Source organism: Anomaloglossus baeobatrachus, chromosome 9 (genome assembly GCF_048569485.1).
Source record: "Anomaloglossus baeobatrachus isolate aAnoBae1 chromosome 9, aAnoBae1.hap1, whole genome shotgun sequence".
NCBI lineage: Eukaryota > Metazoa > Chordata > Amphibia > Anura > Aromobatidae > Anomaloglossus > Anomaloglossus baeobatrachus.
This window is the reverse complement of record NC_134361.1, coordinates 213,353,569-213,375,998: the sequence shown is the minus strand read 5'-3', so window position 1 is coordinate 213,375,998 and position 22,430 is coordinate 213,353,569. Positions and strand designations below refer to the sequence as shown.

Genomic DNA, 22,430 nt, shown 5'->3' with positions numbered 1-22,430 from the left:
GGCTGTGGGGATGGTGGGTGGGGACTGTAGGAAGGATGGATGGGGCACATCCAGGGTGGGGACTGTGGGGGCACTTCTAGGGTGGGGGTTATGGAAGTCCATGGCTTATGATGGGGCATATCCACGGTGAAGACTGTGGTAGCGGTGGATGGGGCATAACCAGGGTGGGGATTGGGGGGCCACATCTGGGATGGGAGGGCTATGGAAGTCCATGACTTATCATAGTTCTCTTTCTCGAAGTCTATGACATTCGCTCACATACTGCGCTGCTATCTCCACTGCGCTCTCTTCTTCCCCCAGCAGGATATATATTTTCTCTTCCTCCTTCATGGAGCTGAAATCCGGGAAGAGGTGGGAGAGTCTCCTGAAGTGAGTGTCCCTCACTGCTGAGTACTTGGTGCAGTGTAGCAGGAAGTGGGTTTTCATCCTCCAGGGCCTCCAGGTCACAGTGTTGGCACAGTCTGTCCTCCCTGGGCTTGTAGCTCTGCTTGTGTCGACCGGATTCGATGGCTAGACTGTGGGCACTGAGTCTATATCGGCTCAGGGTCCTGCGATCTCTGGGATCCGGGAGTTTTTCCAGATATGGGGCCAGCCTGTAGTCTCTCTGTAGTCTCTGGTAAGTGGTCAGTTTCTGTGAGGTGTTGATGTCGGTCCTCCAGTCATTGACATACCTCTCCTGGCCCTCGTCTACCATCTTCCTGATTCTGGTTCTTGTCAGGCTGCTGTGATTGGTTGTTTTGTCCAGTTGGGTTTGGGAGAGCTGTGCCAGGGGTCCTGGTTCATCTGGCCCACGTATATATATCAGAGCTTTGTGGTGATGGGAGCTTGGATTGCTACTCTGTAGGTGAGCCTGAAATGATGGTGACCTCTTCAGAGCTGCTAGGTGTAGAGGGAATCTGCCCAGCTCAGCTCGACAGGCACTGTTGGAGGTGCTTCGATGGACCTGGAGAAGGTGCTTACAGAATTCCAGGTGGAATATTTCTGTTGGGCTGGAATCCCACCTTGACCAATCTGGGTAAGTGTGAGGGCCCCAGACTTCGCTGCCATACAGGAGGATTGGGGCAATGATGGAATCGAAGATTTTTAGCCAGACCCTCACTGGTGGCTTCAGATGATACAATTTCCTTCGGATGGCATAAAAGGTTTTGCAGGCCTTGTTTTTCAGGGTCTCTATGGCTTGTTTGAAGCTCCCTGACTGGTGAATTTCCAGGCCCAAGTAGGTGTATTTGTCTGTTCCTGTTAGAGTGCAGCCGTTTACTACAAATGAAGGATGCTGGTCAAATCTTCTTTTTCTCTTCTGGAACACCATGATGTTGGTTTTCTTTAGGTTGATCGGTAGTGCCCATGTGGAGCTGAATTTCTCCAAAATTTGTAGGTTGTCTTGGAGACCTTTCTCGGTTGGTGACACCAGCAGTAGGTCATCTGCATAGAGCAAGAATTTCACCTGGGCATCATGGAGTGTGAGACCTGGAGCAGGTGAAGATTCCAGAGCAGTAGCCAGCTCGTTGATGTAAATATTGAAGAGCGTTGGACTTAGGCTGCAGCCCTGTCTGACTCCTCGGCTTTGCTGGAAATAAGCCGTTCTCCTGCCGTTCACACTCACACTGCAGAGGTTCTCGGTGTAGGAGCTTTTGATGACATCGTAGGTCTTTCCTCCTATTCCGCTTTCCAGCATTTTTAAGAACAAGCCCGGGTGCCACACTGAGTCGAAGGCCTTTTTAAAGTCTACAAAGCAGGCGTATATCTTCCCATGCTTTGTATTGTGGATGTGGCTCTGAATGAGACTGTGCAGGGTGTAGATGTGATCCGTGGTGCGGTGGTTTGGCACGAACCCTGCTTGGCTTTTGCTCAGGACATTGTGCTCGGTAAGGAAACTGATGATCCTTTTGTTTAGGATGCTGTTGAACAGTTTTCCCAAGTTACTGCTGACACATATGCCTCTGTAGTTGGCAGGGTCATACCTGTCCCCACTCTTGTGGATCGGTGTAATGAGTCCCTGGTTCCAGGTACGAGGGAAGTAGCCAGCACTCAGCACAATGTTGAACAGTTTAACCATTGCAGCTTGAATTTCTGGTGGGCTGTACTTCAACATCTCTGGGGGGATTCCATCCAGACCACTAGATTTTTTACACTTTATGGAAGTGGTTTTCTCTGCAACTTCCTGTAATGTAATTGGTGTGTCCAGTGGGTTTTGGAAGTTTTTGATTTTCTCTTCCATTGCCTTTAGTTTTGATGTTATGTTTTCCTGCTCTTGGCTTAGTCCTTCTTTTGGGATGTCTTTGTAGAGGTCTCTGAAGTACTGGAGCCAGATGTTGCCATTTTGGATATGGGTGTCATTCTTTTTCTTGCTCTTTGTGTCCATGTGGCTATATATTTCCCAGAAGGAGTTGTCTTGGAGGGCGTCTTGGAGTTGGCTAAGTTTGGTAGAGATGTAGCTCTGCTTCTTCCTCCTGAGGATGGTTTTGTACTGCTTTTGTATGGTGTCATAGGCTTCCCTCAGGTCTGGGTTGTTGAGGTCTATCCCTCTATCTATCTATCCCTCTATCTATCCCTCTATCTATCTATCTATCTCTCTATCTATCTATCTTTCTATCTATCCCTCTATCTATCTATCTATCTATCTATCTCTCTATCTATCTATCTTTCTATCTATCCCTCTATCTATCTATCTATCTATCTATCTATCCCTCTATCTATCCCTCTATCTATCTCTCTATCTATCTATCCCTCTATCTATCTATCTATCTATCCCTCTATCGATCTATCTATCTATCCCTCTATCTATCTATCCCTCTATCTATCTATCTATCTATCTATCCCTCTATCTATCCCTCTATCTATCTATCTATCTATCTATCCCTCTATCTATCTATCCCTCTATCTATCTATCTATCTATCTATCTATCCCTCTATCTATCTATCTCTCTATCTATCTATCTCTCTATCTATCTATCTATCTATCTATCTATCTATCCCTCTATCTATCCCTCCATCTATCCCTATATCTATCTATCCGTCTATCTATCTATCCCTCTATCTATCTATCTATCTTTCTATCTATCAAATCAAATCAAATCAAATAAGCTTTATTGGCAGGACCAAATACAAATTAGTTTTGCCAAAGCAAGTGTACATTAGGGACTGGGGCTGTGGGGATGGTGGGTGGGGACTGTAGGAAGGATGGATGGGGCACATCCAAGGTGGGGACTGTGGGGGCACTTCTAGGGTGGGGGCTATGGAAGTCCATGGCTTATGATGGGGCATATCCAGGGTGGGGACTGTAGTAACGGTGGTTGGGGCATATCCAGGGTGGGGATTGGGGGGCCACATCTGGGATGGGGGCTATGGAAGTCCATGACTTATCATAGTTCTCTTTCTGGAAGTCTATGACATTCGCTCACATACTGCGCTGCTATCTCCACTGCGCTCTCTTCTTCCCCCAGCAGGATATATATTTTCTCTTCCTCCTTCATGGAGCTGAAATCCGGGAAGAGATGGGAGAGTCTCCAGAAGTGAGTGTCCCTCACTGCTGAGTACTTGGTGCAGTGTAGCAGGAGGTGGGTTTCATCCTCCAGGGCCTCCAGGTCACAGTGTTGGCACAGTCTGTCCTCCCTTGGCTTGTAGCTCTGCTTGTGTCGGCCGGATTCGATGGCTAGACTGTGGGCACTGAGTCTATATCGGCTCAGGGTCCTGCGGTCTCTGGGGTCTGGGAGTTTTTCCAGATATGGGGCCAGTCTGTAGTCTCTCTGTAGACTCTGGTACGTGGTCAGTTTCTGTGAGGTGTTGATATCGGTCCTCCAGTCACTGACATACCTCTCCTGGCCCTCTATCTCTCCCGCTATCTATCTATCTATCCCTCTATCTATCTATCTATCCCTCTATCTATCTATCTATCCCTCTATCTATCTATCTATCTATCCCTCTATCTATCTATCTATCCCTCTATCTATCCCTCTATCTATCTATCCCTCTATCTATCTCTCTATCTATCTATCCCTCTATCTATCTATCTATCCCTCTATCGATCTATCTATCTATCCCTCTATCTATCTATCCCTCTATCTATCTATCTATCCCTCTATCTATCCCTCTATCTATCCCTCTATCTATCTATCCCTCTATCTATCCCTCTATCTATCTATCCCTCTATCTATCTATCTATCTATCCCTCTATCTATCTATCTATCTATCTATCTCTCTATCTATCTATCCCTCTATCTATCTATCCCTCTATCTATCCCTCTATCTATCCCTCTATCTATCTATCCCTCTATCTATCCCTCTATCTATCTCTCTCTCTCTCTCTATCTATCCCTCTATCTATCTCTCTCTCTATCTATCCCTCTATCTATCCCTCTATCTATCTATCTATCCCTCTATCTATCTATCTATGTATCTATCCCTCTATCTATCTATCCCTCTATCTAGTTGTCGCGGGCGGAGGAGGGGACGCTGCGCTCTCCCACTGCTTGGGTCCGGCTGCTGCTGCTGCTCGGTGGTGACTCGAGCGGTGTTCCTCGCCCGTGAGTGAAAAGGGGGGAATGTTTGTGGTTTAGGGATATTGTCCGTGACGCCACCCACGGTTGTGGTGATAATGGTGACACCACCGCTGCTCCCTGTCATCGATCCTGGGAGCGATGACAGGGAGCAGCTTGGATGTTGGTTCTCCCCTCCATGGGTAGGGGGGTTGGTTGTCCCGGGGCCCGGTGATGGGGTAGGGATGGATGGCAGGCGGGTTACAGGGCCTGGTGAGGTGCAGGGTCGCGGGGGCAGCGCGGTGCCGCACGGCACGGTGGTACTCACTCAGCCAATGATGTACACAAAGTCTCCGGTAAAAGAAACGGCTGGATGGACGGGTCCCACAGACGGCTGCGGTGTTTCTGCTCCCGGCAGGTTGATGGTGACTGCCTTTCCCTGCACCTGTGTCATGTGTACGGTTCCAATGGGTTCCCACCGGTAACCCGCTCCCCAGCTTGGATGGGTGCTGAAGGAGCCCCTTTTGCCCGCAGGCTCTGGCCCTGGGAATTTTAGCCTTGGCGGTGACTGTGTTTCCCTCTCTCGGTTGGACTGTTGCCTTCTGTCGGGACTTGGCTGCTGGGAAACCTCGGAGGTTCCCTTCGCTGACGGATTTGACAAATTGCACGGCGACTCCTAGCCTTGTCGGGATCCGTAAGCCCCTGCCGGATGGTGCTGGCTTCTCTTTGCGTACCGGTCCGGTACCGCCGGGCCACCGCCCGTCTACAGTCCATACGGCTGGCTCCAATAGGCCTCTCCTGCAGACGGTCACCACCGTCTGCCAACCTTGCTGTTCCGTCCGGGCCACACACCCGGACCAACTTCAGGCTGCTCAACTGCCACTTCACTTCCACCACTCTACTCCACTGCGAACTATCTGCTCTCTTTTCCCGCCTCCAGGACTGTGAACAACTTGGTGGGCGGGACCAACCGCCTGGCTCCACCCCCTGGTGTGGACATCAGCCCCTGGAGGAAGGCAACAAGGCTTTTTGTCTGACTTAGGCTAGTTTCACACCTGCGTTGGACGGGATCCGTAGCATTGCGTTGTGTGACGCATGTAACAGATGCGTTGCATATAGTGGCACAACGCATGCTACAGATCGCAATCCGTTGTAGTTTTTTTTCCTTGACTTTACACATCTGAGCATGCGCAGTTGTGTAAAGACAGCTGCGTTAACGGAATCCGTCAAATGACGCATTCTAACGGAATCCGCCACCATAGGCGTCCATTATAAAAACAACGGACGCCTAACGGATTCCTGCAGGTCGCGTTTTTTTGACACTCCGCCGCCAAGCGCAGAAAAACGTTAGATGCTGCGTTCTATCCGCCTGACGCAGCATCAAAATAACGACGCTGTGTCGTCCAGCGGATGCAACGCAGACACTTGCGTTACAGTGCGTCGTCCATACAAGTCTATGGAGAATAGCACAGTGCGTTAACGGACTACGCTATTCTCCATAGTGACGGAATGCGCTGAACGCAATTGTGGAACTAGCCTTAGGTGTGCCTGACCGGGGGTGTGTGTTGCTGTAGTGCTTGTGACGTCCTGACTTGGCCAGGGCTCCCCCTCTCTCCCTCTCCCTCCCTCTATCCATCCCTCTCTCTATCCCTCTCTCCCTCCCTCTATCCATCCCTCTATCCCTCTCTCTCTCCCTCCCTCCCTCTATCCATTATCCAGCCCTCCCTCTATCCATCCCTCTATCCATTATCCATCCCTCTATCCATTATCCATCCCTCTATCCATTATCCATCCCTCTATCCCTCTATCTATCCATCCCTCTCTCTATCTATCTATCCCTCTCTCTATCTATCCCTCTCTCTATCTATCTATCCCTCTATCTATCTATCTCCACAGTGCGGCACACCCCCCCCCTACATCTCCTCATCTGTCTATCACCTACCCATACTCTCCACAGATCTACACCGCCCTTCATCTTCTCCTCACCTCTATCTCCTACCCTTCTTCTCCACAGTCTTACATCTTCCTCACCTCTATCACCTACCCATCTTCTCTACACTGCTGCACCACCCTACATCTCTTCATCTCTATCACCTACCCCTCCTTTCCACATGCTGCACTGCCCTACATCTGCTCCTAATCTATCACCTACCCGTCCTCTCCACAGGCTACATGTCCTCACTTCTGTCTATCACCTACCCGTCCTCTCCACAGTTCTGCACCCTCCAACATCTCCTTCCTAGCTTTGTCTATCACCTACCAGTCCCGTCTTGTCCACAGTGCTGCACTGCCCTAGATCTCCTCCTCATCTCTATCTATCACACTACCCGTCCTCTCCACAGTCCTGCACTCCCCTACATCTCCCATCTCCTCATCCCTGTCTATCACCTACCCGTCCTCTCCACAGTTCTGCATCACCCTACATCTCCTCATCCCTGTCTATCACTCTACCTGTGCCCTCCGTTCCACTAATGATCTAAGACTGACATCCTCTATAATCTGAACCTCCCACTCCCGTCTCAATCACTTCTCATGAGCTGCGCCACTTCTTTGAAACACACTACCCAGGACAATTTTCTTACTTCACAATACTCACAGTTTTAAGCGTGCCCTAAAAACATATTTAGACCGGCCTATCCCCTCACTTATCTCTTCCCGGTTTGGCACTTACAATATTTTCCTCCATATCTGCTCCTCTGTATCCTCTGTTCACAGCCTGTATGTACACTTATCACTGCATGGACCGGTCGCCGGTGAGTACAAGTGCAGGTACAGAGGATGTGTGAATCCCCCATTTATCACATTGATGGCCGGACCGCACACTATAAGAACTTCTTACATTTACCTCTCGTGCCCCCCTATTTCCTCGCAGATTTCAGCATGTGAGCCGGACCCTCACTGCTCTGTATCAGGTGACTTGTCCCTCTGTAATATCTGATATTCTCTGTAATGTCCCCTCTGAATTGTACAGCGCTGTGGAATATGTTGGCGATATAGAAATAAAAAAATATTATTATCTAGATATATACACACGAGCGGGTCTGCGATTAGCAAAAATTAACTCTCCAATACGTTCTGCTGAGCTGTGTATCTAATCCTATCCTGTGTGATACTGTCTGCTGAGCCGTGTATCTAATCCTCTCCTGTGTGATACTGTCTGCTGAGCCGTGTATTTAATCCTCTCCTGTGTGGTACTGTCTGCTGAGTTGTGTATCTAATCCTCTCCTGTGGGATACTGTCTGCTGAGCTGTGTATCTAATCCTATCCTGTGTGATACTGTCTGCTGAGCCGTGTATCTAATCCTATCCTGTGTGATATTGTCTGCTGAACCGTGTATCTAATCCTCTCCTGTGTGATACTGTTGCTGAGCTGTGTATCTAATCCTCTCCTGTGTGATACTGTCTGCTGAGCCGTGTATCTAATCCTATCCTGTGTGTGATACTGTCTGCTGAGCCGTGTATCTAATCCTGTCCTGTGTGATACTGTCTGCTGAGCCGTGTATCTAATCCTGTCCTGTGTGATATTGTCTGCTGAGCCGTGTATCTAATCCTATCCTGTGTGATATTGTCTGCTGAGCTGTGTATCTAATCCTCTCCTGTGTGATACTGTCTGCTGAGCCGTGTATCTAATCCTCTCCTGTGTGATACTGTCTGCTGAGCCGTGTATCTACTCCTCTCCTGTGTGATACTGTCTGCTGAGCCGTGTATCTACTCCTCTCCTGTGTGATACTGTGCTGATCTGTGTATCTAATCCTCTCCTGTGGGATACTGTCTGCTGAGCTGTGTATTTAATACTATCCTGTGTAATACTATCTGCTGAGCTGTGTATCTAATCCTGTGCTGTGTGATACTGTCTGCTGAGCCGTGTATCTAATCCTCTCCTGTCTGATACTGTCTGCTGAGCTGTGTATCTAATCCTATCCTGTGTGATACTGTCTGCTGAGCTGTGTATCTAATCCTATCCTGTGTGATACTGTCTGCTGAGCCGTGTATCTAATCCTCTCCTGTGTGATACTGTCTGCTGAGCTGTGTATCTAATCCTCTCCTGTGTGATACTATCTGCTGAGCTGTGTATCTAATCCTATCCTGTGTGATACTGTCTGCTGAGCCGTGTATCTAATCCTCTCCTGTGTGATACTGTCTGCTGAGCTGTGTATCTAATCCTATCCTGTGTGATACTGTCTGCTGAGCTGTGTATCTAATCCTCTCCCGTGTGTGTTTGGAAGCTACGCGAGGATTCATAGCGCCTATGTGGAATTTTCCTACAAGGTGAAATACAAGCAGAGTTGTCATAGGGTCATTCTGTGGATCCAGATCGCCCCCTATGGCTTACATCGCAGTCTGATGTGGGCACATTCTGCTATTGACAGAACAGAGCACAGGAAGTGTTGTCATAGGGACAGTGTAGATGCAGGGATTGGACTGTAGCACAATCCATGGGACAGATGTTGGGTCTTGTTGACTCCAGCATGCGCACGGCCCCCCCAGCTCAGTGTGATCACCCACAATGCACTGCTTACTACAGGCCGCGGGGTCAGGCTCCGCACCGCTACAGCGCCGCCATCACTGAGGACGCGGAGGAACCGCACCGCGCAAATTACACTAAATATAGAAGGGGGTGTTCCCAGGCGGCAAGAAAATCCAGGGTTACCATAGCAACAGGTTTCCTCCGACCGCCGCACAAATAGTGAGAGGAGAATCCGGAGTTCGGGAGGTGACACTACAGGAATCCACGAAAAGCACCTGTACACTGTGACGGCAGCAGAACAGCGAGCGCAGCTCTGGACGATAATACAGGATCAGTAATGTAATGTACGTACACAGTGACAGCAACAGCAGAATAGTGAGAGCAGCTCTGGAGGATAATACAGGATCAGTAATGTAATATATGTACACTGTGACGGCAGCAGAACAGCGAGCGCAGCTCTGGAGGAGAATACAGGATTCAGTAATGTACGTACACAGTGACAGCACCAGCAGAATAGTGAGCCCAGCTCTGGAGGATAATACAGGATCAGTAGTGTAATGTACCTAAACAGTGACAGCAACAGCAGAATAGTGAGTGCAGCTCTGGAGTATAATACAGGAGGTAACTCAGGATCAGTAATGTATGTACATGGTGACTGCACCAGCAGAATAGTGAGTGCAGCTCTGGAGTATAATACAGGAGGTAACTCAGGATCAGTAATGTATGTACATGGTGACTGCACCAGCAGAATAGGGAGTGCAGCTCTGGAGAATAATACAGGAGGTAACTCCCGATCAGTAATGAATGTACACAGGGGGTGCAGATTTTGGGTATACAGTGCTGGTAGGAGCAGAGGGACCTGTGATACAGATTGTCCTGGGGGAGTTGACTCCTGTAAGTCGATATCTGACTGTTCTTGTTAATATTTGGGACTTTCTCTCTGCGGTATCTGTGTATACAGCTGTGCAGGACGACGGCCGCAGAGACAATGGTCTGTAGTGGGGGGCCGGTGGTGGTCTGTAGTGGGGGGCCGGTGGTGGTCTGTAGCGGGGGGGCCGGTGGTGGTCTGTAGCGGGGGGGCCGGTGGTGGTCTGTAGCGGGGGGCCGGTGGTGATCCGTGCAGCAGCAGTATAACGGGATATATCTATAGAATGGCTCCTCCGTTACGAGCGCAGCTCTTCAGCGGCCGTCGGTGAATTCCAGGAATCTCTGTGCAGCGATGGCCAAAGACTCATCGATAAAGCAGTAATGGAGATTGTAAACGGCAGAAGACAGGAAACGCGGACCCCCGCCTGACGGCCAATCAATATCCGCGGGGGGGGCAGAGCGCGGGCCAATGGAAGAGCGCCAGAGAAATTAGGAAACAGTTGTACCGACCATCGCTGCGGAGGAGGCGCCGGTCTGTGCAGAGGGGTCCCTGGTGTGTAAATGGGTGGGGTGGGCCATCAAGAGATTATATGACAAATTCCACTCCAGTCGCATCCAAAGCTGCAAACGGCCTATGAGCAGAATTCTGAATGCAGCTCTGGATGTGACTTGATCTTACACACAGACATTAACACTAGAATACCCAGAGAGGGGTCATTTAACATTTCTACCATTGGAACCCTATGGAGCTCAAAATTCCTGGGACTTCTAGTGTTAAACCCCCAAATTGGCACCAGGGGTCCCATTTAGCCGCTTTCTCCTATGCGCAGTAATGGAGTCTATCGACAACGATGTCTTTTTTTCTTTTAATGTGCAGTTTTTACCCCCCCACCAAAGTCCAAGAAGCGACACGCGGACATCTGTGCAAATGTAGGACGCCGTCAGATCGGGGCAGACGCATCAATCCTGCAGGAGGTCGGGGCTTATATTAGTGGAAGAGCATAACGCCTCCTGTCAGGGGCGCTGGGGGGTGGGGATAACCGCAAGTAGAAGCCCCCTTAATGGGTCTCGGCTCACGGAGGGGAGGCGCTGGAATGAATCTGCTTCATGCCGTTCTGGTTGCTGATGATAGACAGTACCCGACACATCAAACACAGGGGGGGGCGAGATGGGGCGGAGGACAAAAGAAAATACTGAACAAAACCGCACCACAAACAAAAAATAATGGAAACTGAACACCGGTCGCTTCTAAAAACCAATAATTCTCTGCCTCCCCCTTGAGCAATTAATTTCAACTGGGGAGATCTTGGATGTATTGGTCCTGGTGGGCCCGTGCCGGGGGGCAGCACGCACTTTGCGTTAAAAACAATCCAGTAAATTAAGGAGGGGGGGGGATTAAAAGGAGGATGAAGAACTGAAGGCCACCGGGCATGGAAATAAATACTGACCACGGGGTCCGGTCACGGTGGAGTGTGGCTGCGGACAGACGCATGCAGGTCCGGGCGACCTCCCGGGATGGTCCTCCTACGAGGAGGCTGCAGAGGTGAGGGCAGCCTCGAGTTTAGGGCAGAAGTGCAAGTGTTTTTGGTTCGTACAGTACGATGGAGGTCAATGGTGACCGGAATGAATCAAAGGGGGACAGACGAGCGAGCGAGAGGCCTGAACGCCTCCTCAAGGCTCCTCCAGTCTTGTAGTGTTGTCCAGATCCAAGATGGGTGAGAAGAAGATGGCCCTCTCCTCCTCTATTAGAGGACAAGACGAGGTGAGGGAGGCAGAGATCTCCATCCACGGAGGAGCATGGACGTCCTAAAGCTCCTCGTACTCGCCCCCCGAGCTCGGCTTGCTGGGTTCTCCTCCCCCAAGGAAAGCCTCTAGTTCATCGATCTCCTTCTTTTCTTTGCCCTTCTTGGGCTTTTTCTTCTTCTCCTCCTTGCCTTCTTCCTTTTCTTTCTCTTTGCTTTTCTTGTGTTTAGTCTTTTTCTTCGTTGACTTATCTTCTTCCGGAGCCTGTCGGGAAAAATGGACGACATTACACAAAGCTTGATATCTATCTACCTACCACCGTATCAGCTTTCCCTGAGCCGGTCCTCCTCAAAGATATCCCATCAATTGCTTCCTTATCCCCTTAAAGGGTAATTCACCCAAAAATGAAAATATCCCCTATTCATTGTCTATGGGACTGATTGTCCCATAGACAATGAATGGAGCGGAGGTTGAGTATCAGCTTCTCTGCTCCATTCCTATATATCTACCACCATATCAGCTTTCCCTGAGCCGGTCCTCCTCCAAAATATCCCATCAATTGCTTCCTTATCCCCTTAAAAGGGTAATTCCATTAAAAAAACAAAAATATTCCCTATTCATTGTCTATGGTACTGATTGTCCCATAGACAATGAATGGAGTAGAGGTTGAGTGTCAGCTTCTCTGCTCCATTGATATCTATCTACCACCATATCAGCTTTCCCTGAGATGGTCCTCCTCCAAAATATCCCAACAACTGCTTCCTTATCCCCTTAAAGGGTAATTCCATCAAAACACAAAAATATCCCCTATTCATTGTCTATGGGACTGATTGTCCCATAGACAATGAATGGAGCGGAGGTTGAGTGTCAGCTTCTCTGCTCCATTGATATCTACCACTGTATCAGCTTTCCCTGAGCCGGTCCTCCTCCCAAATATCCCATCAATTGCTTCCTTATCCCCTTAAAGGGTCATTCACCCAAAACCAAAAATATTCTCTATTCATTGTCTATGGGACTGATTGTCCCATAGACAATGAATGGAGCAGAGGTTGAGTGTTCGACATCAATGGAGCAGAGAAGCTGACACTCAACCTCTGCTCCATTCATTGTCTATCATCAGTCTCATAGACAATGAATAGGGAATATTTTCATTTTGGGGAGGAATTACCCTTTAACACTAGAAGTCCCAGAAATTTCGAGCTCCATAGGGTTTCAATAGTAGAAATGTTAAATGACCCCTCTCTCTGGGACTTCTAGTGTTAAGGGGATAAAGAAGGAATTGATGGGATATTTGGGAGGAGGACGGGCTCCGGGAAAGCTGATATGGTGGTAGATAGATATCAATGGAGCAGAGAGACTGACACTCAACCTCCACTCCATTCATTGTCTATGGGACAATCAGTCCCATAGACAACGAATAGGGAATATTTTCATTTTGGGGAGAAATTACCCTTTAAGGGCATAAGGAAGGAATTGATGGGATATATTGGAGGAGGACGGGCTCAGGGAAAGCTGATCCGGTGGTAGATAGATATCAATGGAGCAGCGAAGCTATCTACCACCGTATCAGCTTTCCCTGAGCCGGTCCTCAATTCCTTACTTATCCCCTTAACACTAGAAGTCCCAGAGAGGGGTCATTTAACATTTTTACCTTTGGAATGGGTTGAGCTCGAAATTTCTGGGACTTCTAGTGTTAAAGGGTAATTCACCCAAAAAAATGAAAATATTCCCTATTCATTGTCTATGAGACTGATTGTCCCATAGACAATGAATGGAGCGGAGGTAGAGTGTCAGCTTCTCTGCTCCATTGATATCTATCTACCACCGTATCAGCTTTCCCTGAACCAGTCCTCCTCCAAAATATCCCATCAATTCCTTCCTTAACCCCTTAAAGGGTAATTCCATCAAAAAACAAAAATATCCCCTATTCATTGTCAATGGGACTGATTGTCCCATAGACAATGAATGGAGCGGAGGTTGAGTGTCAGCTTCTCTGCTCCATTCAGGAGACCCAATCTCAGAATCACTGGTAATCCCAAGATGGGGGTTCAAAGGAGGACAGGAAAAAGACTGCAAACTGCAGATTGCCAGACCCAAACTGGAAGGCTGCCATCGTTGTCACGGTCAATCCGGAGCACAATGTCCTAGAGAACAGGCGGCTCAGTGGTTCCTAACGGGGCGTAGAGATAATACATTACCGTCCGCTGACCGTCCCTGTGGAAACAGTTTTCTTACCTCCTTAGTTTTCTTTTTCTTCTTCTTTTTCTCCTTGGAGACTTTGCTTTCCTTATCTGGGGAGAAAAGAAAAGACTGCCATCTATAAACCCTATAGCGAAATCTATTCCTAAAGTGACCCATCTACAAATAACTGGCGGTTGCTGCTGTGAGCCGGTGGTGATCCCCACTGATTTGTACAGCAGACATGTGTGCCTCGCAGGCGCAGGTGGATCCGTGATCCACTCACACCTGTTAACCCCTTAAATCGTGCTGTCAAAATATGACAGTGCAATTTAAATCCCCGCCGCAGTAAATGTTCTTACCCGGCCCCGTTGGCAGCGCTGTGACGTGATCAGTGTGAGCCGATGGTTACCACGGTAACACAGGGTCATGTGATGACTCCTATCGCTATCATGACTCGCAGGCAGCGCTCTGCCGGCTGTAACGGGAAGTAAGAGGAGAGGAGCATTTCTGCTGATAAGAGCTGTACAGCTCAGATCAGCAGAAATGCACAAGTGATCAGACTGCTGATCCTTATAGCTCCCAAGGGGGACTAGTAAAATTATTTACAAAAAAAACCCAAACAAACAAAAAAAACCTGTAAAAAAAATAAATTTAAAAGTTCAAATCACCCCCATTCGCCCTATTGAAAATTAAAGGGTTAAAAAAAATAAAAAATATACACAAATTTGGTATCTCTGCGTTCAGAAATGCCCGATATATCAAAATATAAAATCAATTACTCTGATCGGTAAACGACGTAGGCAAAAAAAAAAAAGTCTAAATGCCAAAATTACGTTTTTTTTTAGTCCTCGCAAATTTTGCATAAAATGCAATAACAGGTGATGAAAACGTAGCATCTGCATAAAGAAGGGAATTTTGTTTACTTACCGTAAATTCCTTTTCTTCTAGCTCCAATTGGGAGACCCAGACAATTGGGTGTATAGCTACTGCCTCCGGAGGCCACACAAAGCACTACACTTAAAAGTGTAAGGCCCCTCCCCTTCTGCCTATACACCCCCCGTGGGATCACGGGCTCCTCAGTTTTAGTGCAAAAGCAAGAAGGAGGAAAGCCAATAAACTGGTTTAAAAAACAAATTCGATCCGACGAAACATCGGAGAACTGAAACCATTCAACATGAAACAACATGTGTACCCGAAAAAACAAAAATCCCTAAGAAAACAGGGCGGGTGCTGGGTCTCCCAATTGGAGCTAGAAGAAAAGGAATTTACGGTAAGTAAACAAAATTCCCTTCTTCTTTATCGCTCCTAATTGGGAGACCCAGACAATTGGGACGTCCAAAAGCAGTCCCTGGGTGGGTAAAATAACACCTCGTGATAGGGCCGTAAAAACAGCCCTTTCCTACAGGTGGGCAACCGCCGCCTGAAGGACTTGTCTACCTAGGCTGGCGTCCGCCGAAGCGTAGGTATGCACCTGATAATGCTTGGTAAAAGTGTGCAGACTCGACCAGGTAGCCGCCTGGCACACCTGCTGAGCCGTAGCCTGGTGCCGTAATGCCCAGGACGCACCCACGGCTCTGGTAGAATGGGCCTTCAGCCCTGAGGGAATCGGAAGCCCAGCAGAACGGTAGGCTTCAAGAATTGGTTCCTTGATCCACCGAGCCAGGGTGGATTTGGAAGCTTGCGACCCTTTACGCTGACCAGCGACAAGGACAAAGAGTGCATCCGAGCGGCGCAGAGGCGCCGTGCGGGAAATGTAGATTCTGAGTGCTCTCACCAGATCCAACAAATGCAAATCCTTTTCACATTGATGAACTGGATGAGGACACAAAGAAGGTAAGACGATATCCTGATTGAGATGAAAGGGGGATACCACCGTAGGGAGAAACTCCGGAATTGGGCGCAGAACCACCTTATCCTGGTGGAACACCAGGAAGGGAGATTTGCATGACAGCGCTGCTAGCTCGGACACTCTCCGAAGAGACGTGACCGCTACTAGAAAAACCACTTTCTGTGACAGGCGAGAAAGGGAAACATCCCTCATAGGCTCGAAAGGCGGCTTCTGGAGAGCAATTAGAACCTTGTTCAGATCCCAGGGCTCTAACGGCCGCTTGTAAGGAGGGACGATATGACAGACCCCTTGCAGGAACGTGCGCACCTGAGGAAGCCGTGCTAGTCGCTTCTGAAAAATACAGACAGCGCTGAGACTTGTCCTTTAAGGGAGCCGAGCGACAAACCTTTTTCCAAACCGGATTGCAGGAAGGAAAGAAGAGTAGGCAATGCAAATGGCCAGGGAGAGACTCCCTGAGCAGAGCACCAAGATAAGAAAATCTTCCACGTCCTGTGGTAGATCTTGGCGGACGTTGGTTTTCTAGCCTGTCTCATGGTGGCAATGACCTCTTGAGATAATCCTGAAGACGCTAGGATCCAGGACTCAATGGCCACAGTCAGGTTCAGGGCCGCAGAATTCTGATGGAAAAACGGCCCTTGGGACAACAAGTCTGGTCGGTCTGGAAGTGCCCACGGTTGGCCTACCGTGAGGTGCCAGAGATCCGGGTACCACGACCTCCTCGGCCAGTCTGGAGCGACGAGGATGGCGCGGCGGCAGTCGGACCTGATCTTGCGCAGCACTCTGGGCAACAGTGCCAGAGGTGGGAACACATAAGGTAGCCGGAACTGCGACCAATCTTGAACTAAGGCGTCCGCCGCCAGAGCTCGGTGATCGTGAGAGCGTGCCATGAAAGCCGGGACCTTGTTGTTGTGCCGGGACGCCATTAGGTCGACGTCTGGCATCCCCCAGCGGCGACAGATCTCCTGAAACACGTCCGGGTGAAGAGACCATTCCCCTGCGTCCATACCCTGGCGACTGAGGAAGTCTGCTTCCCAGTTTTCCACGCCTGGGATGTGAACTGCGGATATGGTGGATGTCATGTCTTCCACCCACGTCAGAATCCGCCGGACTTCCTGGAAGGCTTGCCGACTGAGTGTTCCTCCTTGGTGGTTGATGTATGCCACCGCTGTGGAGTTGTCCGACTGAATTCGGATTTGCTTGCCTTCCAGCCACTGCTGGAAGGCTTGTAGGGCAAGATACACTGCTCTGATTTCCAGAACATTGATCTGAAGGGTGGACTCTTGCTGAGTCCACGTACCTTGAGCCCTGTGGTGGAGAAAAACTGCTCCCCACCCTGAAAGACTCGCGTCTGTCGTAACCACCGCCCAGGATGGGGGTAGAAAGGACTTTCCTTTTGACAATGAGGTGGGAAGAAGCCACCACCGAAGAGATTCCTTGGCCGCCTGAGAAAGAGAGACGTTCCTGTCGAGGGACGTCGACTTCCCGTCCCATTGGCGGAGAATGTCCCATTGTAGTGGACGCAGATGAAACTGCGCGAAAGGGACTGCCTCCATTGTTGCTACCATCTTCCCTAGGAAGTGCATGAGGCGTCTCAAGGGGTGTGACTGGCCTTGAAGGAGAGATTGCACCCCTGTCTGTAGTGAACGCTGCTTGTCCAGCGGAAGCTTCACTATCGCTGAGAGAGTATGAAACTCCATGCCAAGATATGTTAGCGATTGGGTCGGGGTCAGATTTGACTTTGAAAAGTTGATGATCCACCCGAAACTCTGGAGAGTCTCCATCGCAACGTTCAGGCTGTGTTGGCGTGCCTCTTGAGAGGGTGCCTTGACCAGTAGATCGTCCAAATACGGGATCACAGAGTGACCCTGAGAGTGCAGGACTGCTACTACTGCTGCCATGACCTTGGTGAAGACCCGTGGGGCTGTCGCCAGCCCGAAAGGCAGAGCTACGAACTGAAGGTGTTCGTCTCCTATAACGAAGCGTAGAAAACGCTGATGCTCTGGAGCAATCGGCACGTGGAGATAAGCATCCTTGATGTCTATTGATGCTAGGAAATCTCCTTGAGACATTGAGGCGATGACGGAGCGGAGGGATTCCATCCGGAACCGCCTGGTTTTCACGTGCTTGTTGAGCAGTTTTAGATCCAGAACGGGACGGAAAGACCCGTCCTTTTTTGGCACCACAAACAAATTGGAGTAAAAACCGTGACCTTGCTCCTGACGAGGAACAGGGGTCACCACTCCTTCTGCCTTTAGAGTGCACACCGCTTGCAGAAGAGCATCGGCTCGGTCGGGAGGTGGAGAAGTTCTGAAGAATCGAGTTGGAGGACGAGAACTGAACTCTATCCTGTACCTGTGAGACAGAATGTCTCTCACCCAACGGTCTTTGACCTGTGGCAGCCAAATGTCGCCAAAGCGGGAGAGCCTGCCACCGACCGAGGATGCGGAGAGAGGAGGCCGAAAGTCATGAGGAAGCCGCCTTGGTAGCGGGTCTTCCGGCTGTCTTTTTTGGGCGTGACTGAGCCCGCCAAGAATCTGAGCTCCTCTGATCCTTTTGAGTCCTTTTGGACGAGGAGAATCGGGACCTGCCCGAGCCTCGAAAGGACCGAAACCCCGACTGTCCCCTCCTCTGTTGGGGTTTGTTTTGTCTGGGCTGAGGTAAGGATGAATCCTTACCCTTGGACTGTTTAATGATTTCATCCAAACGCTCACCAAACAGTCTGTCACCAGAAAATGGCAAACTGGTTAAGCACTTTTTGGAAGCAGAATCTGCCTTCCATTCCCTTAACCACAAGGCTCTGCGTAAAACCACGGAGTTGGCGGACGCCACTGCCGTACGGCCCGTAGAGTCCAGGACAGCATTAATCGCGTAAGACGCAAATGCAGACATTTGAGAGGTTAAGGATGCCACCTGCGGAACAGATGTACGTGTGACCATGTCAATCTGTGTAAGACCAGCTGAAATAGCTTGGAGTGCCCATACGGCTGCGAATGCTGGAGCAAACCACGCGCCGATAGCTTCATAGATGGATTTCAACCAGAGCTCCATCTGTCTGTCAGTGGCATCTTTAAGTGCCGCCCCATCCTCCACTGCAACTAAGGATCTAGCTGCAAGCCTGGAGATTGGGGGGTCCACCTTGGGACACTGGGTCCAGCCCTTGACCACGTCAGGGGGAAAGGGATAACGTGTATCCTTAAGCCGTTTGGAGAAACGCTTATCTGGATAAGCGTGGTGTTTCTGGACTGCCTCTCTAAAGTCAGAGTGGTCCAGAAAAGTACTTAATTTACGCTTGGGATACCTGAAATGGAATTTCTCCTGCTGTGAAGCTGACTCCTCCACTGGAGGAGCTGGGGGAGAAATATCCAACATTCTATTGATGGACGCTATAAGATCATTCACTATGGCGTCACCATCAGGAGTATCCAGATTGAGAGCGGTCTCAGGATCAGAATCCTGATCAGCTACCTCCGCCTCATCATACAGAGAGTCCTCCTGCTGAGACCCTGACCAGTGTGATGAAGTCGAGGGCCGCTCATAGCGAGCTCGCTTAGGCTGTATGGGACTGTCGTCCGTGTCAGAGCCTTCACCCTGGGATGCATGGGACACCCCCGGAGCCCGGAGCTGTTCCAACTGAGGGGGACCAGGGAGCATTGAATCAACAGTGCCCATGGTCTGAGTTACTGGTCTAGACTGCAAAGTTTCTAGAATTTTAGTCATAGTCACAGACAATCTATCCGCAAAAACTGCAAACTCCGTCCCCGTCACCTGGACAGTATTCACAGGTGGTTCCCCCTGGGTCACCTCTAGCAGAGGCCCCGGCCGAGCAAGTGCCACAGGGGCCGAGCACTGCACACAATGGGGGTCAGTGGAACCTGCCGGTAGAGTAGCCTCACATGCGGTACAAGCAGCATAGAAAGCCTGTGCCTTGGCACCCTTGCTTTTTGCGGATGACATGCTGTTGTCTCCTCTGAGCAATCTAGGAGGGTATATAGCCAAGAATCACCAGCGACCGTACAGTGCAATGTATAGCATGCAAGCATAAAAATACAAATGTACACTTCGGCACTAGTGGGGTCAGCACCAGAGGTGCCGCTTACCGCCCGCGCAAACGCGGGTGTGTGGTCGCCAGAATCCCGTGCCTGGGTCTCCCAGAACTTGTCTCCCCTCTCCAGCTCAGACTGCACACAGGAATGGCTGCCGACGTTCTGTGAAGAGGGGCGGACCGTGGGCGTGCCTCAGACAAAGTGCGGGAAACTGGCGTCCCACTGTGTCCAGTGTGAGGGCTGGAGTATGTAAAATAGACTCCAGCCCCCTGCGCTGATGCTCTGTACAGCGTCCCGCCCTCCTCCTGACTGGCAGGCCTGGGGGCGGGAACGAAGCGAAACTAGGCCGCAAAAGCCGGGGACTCGAGTAATAAGCGCGGCCGTCATATATGCACGGCCAGCGCGGAAGTCCCCGGAACACCACAAGTCCCAGCCGCGCCGCAGTGTAAACTGACAGCAGCGGCCGGCGCGGCAGTTCCCAATACATTAACTCACTCAGCAGAGCTGTAGTGAGTAGTGGCACAAGCGCGCAGCGCTGTTGTCCCCGGCGCACTAACACACCCAGCAATGCTGCAGTGTGTCTGCGCGCGGTCTGTACGGGGACACAGAGTACCTTGACGTAGCAGGGCCCTGTCCCTGACGATACTCAGCTCCATATCCAGCAGATTCCCAGCGGCTGTGGCTGGAGCACGGTCTCAGTGCCTGGAGACCGGTAAAATCCCACTTCACCCAGAGCCCTAAGGGGGATGGGGAAGGAAGCAGCATGTGGGCTCCAGCCTCCGTACCCGCAATGGGTACCTCAACCTTAACAAACACCGCCGACAAAAGTGGGGTGAGAAGGGAGCATGCTGGGGGCCCTAGTATGGGCCCTCTTTTCTTCCATCAGACATAGTCAGCAGCTGCTGCTGACTAAACAGTGGAGCTATGCGTGGATGTCTGACCTCCTTCGCACAAAGCATGAAAACTGAGGAGCCCGTGATCCCACGGGGGGTGTATAGGCAGAAGGGGAGGGGCCTTACACTTTTAAGTGTAGTGCTTTGTGTGGCCTCCGGAGGCAGTAGCTATACACCCAATTGTCTGGGTCTCCCAATTAGGAGCGATAAAGAAAATGGTATCGTTAAAAACAGCGGTTTGGGACACAAAAACTAAGCTGTCACCGAGCCTCAGATCATGAAAAATAAGAACGCTACAGGTCACGGAAAACGGCGCAAAAAGTGTGCCACTTTTTTTGGACAAACTTGTGAATTTAAGATAGAAGTAAACCTATTCATGTTTGGTGTCTACGAACTCACACCGAGCTGAGGCATCGCACTCACACATCAGTTTTACCATATAGTGAACACAGTGAGTAAAATATTCCAAAAACAATCGTGCAATCGCATTTTTTTTTTTTTTTAAATTTTCCACATTTGGAATTTTTTTGTGTTTTCCAGTCACTATATGGTAAAATTTACAGTTTCATTTAAAAGTAGATGATGGCCGTTAACGTGCCCTTTAACTTGTTAAATGCTACTGTCAATCTCTGATATTTGCATTTAAAACATACAGGCGGGAAGGGTGCATCATTTCACGCACCCGTGATGTGACCGTGGAGGTGAAGGGGCGCTGATGGGTTCCCATTACAGTCTGGGTCTATTAAAGACCCCTGTGCTTGTAATGATGAGTTTCCAGCTGGCTTTCATAGGAGACTGAGTTTTTCACTATACATAGCAATGCCGATGCAATACAATGTATAGCATTAGAAAACAAATGATCACTGGTTCAAGACCCTTATTAAATTCAGTAAAGAGCAAAATAAAAATGTTTAAAAAAAGATCTATTTATCTCTCTATATATCTATCTATAGCTATATATCTATATATTATATATATCTATATATCTCTCTCTATATATATCTATATATTATATATAGCTATATATCTCTATCTATAGCTATATATCTATATATTATATATAGCTATATATCTCTCTCTCTATATATCTATCTATAGCTATATATCTATATATTATATATATATCTATATATCTCTCTCTATATATATCTATAGCTATATATATCTATATATCTCTCTCTCTATCTAATATATATATACATACACATTATATATATATATATATATACACACACACATATATATATATATATATATTATACATATATATATATATTATATACACAGTACAAACCAAAAGTTTGGACACACCTTCTCATTCAAACAGTTTTCTTTATTTTCATGACTCTGCAAATTGTAGATTCACATTGAAGGCATCAAAACTATGAATTAAAACCTGTGGATTGAAATACTTAAAAAAGTGTGAAACAACTGAAAATATGTCTTATATTCTAGGTTCTTTTGCTGTGATTACTGCTTTGCACACTCTTGGCATTCTCTTGATGAGCTTCAAGAGGTAGTCACCGGAAATGGTCTTCACTTCACAGGTGCGCCCTGTCAGGTTTAATAAGTGGGATTTCTTGCCTTATAAATGGGGTTGGGACCATCAGTTGTGTTGTGCAGAAGTCTGGTGGATACACGGCTGATAGTCCTACTGAATACACTGTTATAAAGTGTATTATGGCAAGTAAAAAGCATCTAAGTAAAGAAAAACGAGTGGCCATCATTACTTTAAGAAATGAAGGTCAGTCAGGCCGAAAAATTGGGAAAACTTTGAAAAAGTGCAGTGGCAAAAACATCAAATGCTACAAAGAAACTGTCTCACATGAGGATTGCCCAGGAAAGGAAGACCAAGTGTCACCTCTGCTGCGGAGGATAAGTTTATCAGTCACCAGCCTCCGAAATCTCAGGT

At 48.9% G+C, this 22,430-nt stretch overlaps 1 protein-coding gene across 2 annotated transcripts in view; it reads right to left on the bottom strand.

Annotated features, from left to right (window-relative positions):
* Positions 1 to 10,661: 10,661 nt before the first annotated feature.
* The window catches only part of RABL6 (RAB, member RAS oncogene family like 6), a 48,918-nt gene continuing 37,149 nt past the window's right edge, over positions 10,662 to 22,430 (bottom strand). For both annotated transcript variants that reach the window (XM_075324411.1, XM_075324412.1), the window contains exons 15-16: positions 13,788 to 13,843; positions 10,662 to 11,816 (exon numbers count right to left, since the gene is read on the bottom strand). In XM_075324411.1, the coding sequence (XP_075180526.1) occupies positions 11,616 to 11,816; positions 13,788 to 13,843 (257 nt within the window). In that variant the 3' untranslated portion in view covers positions 10,662 to 11,615. The remainder of the gene's footprint in view (positions 11,817 to 13,787; positions 13,844 to 22,430) is intronic.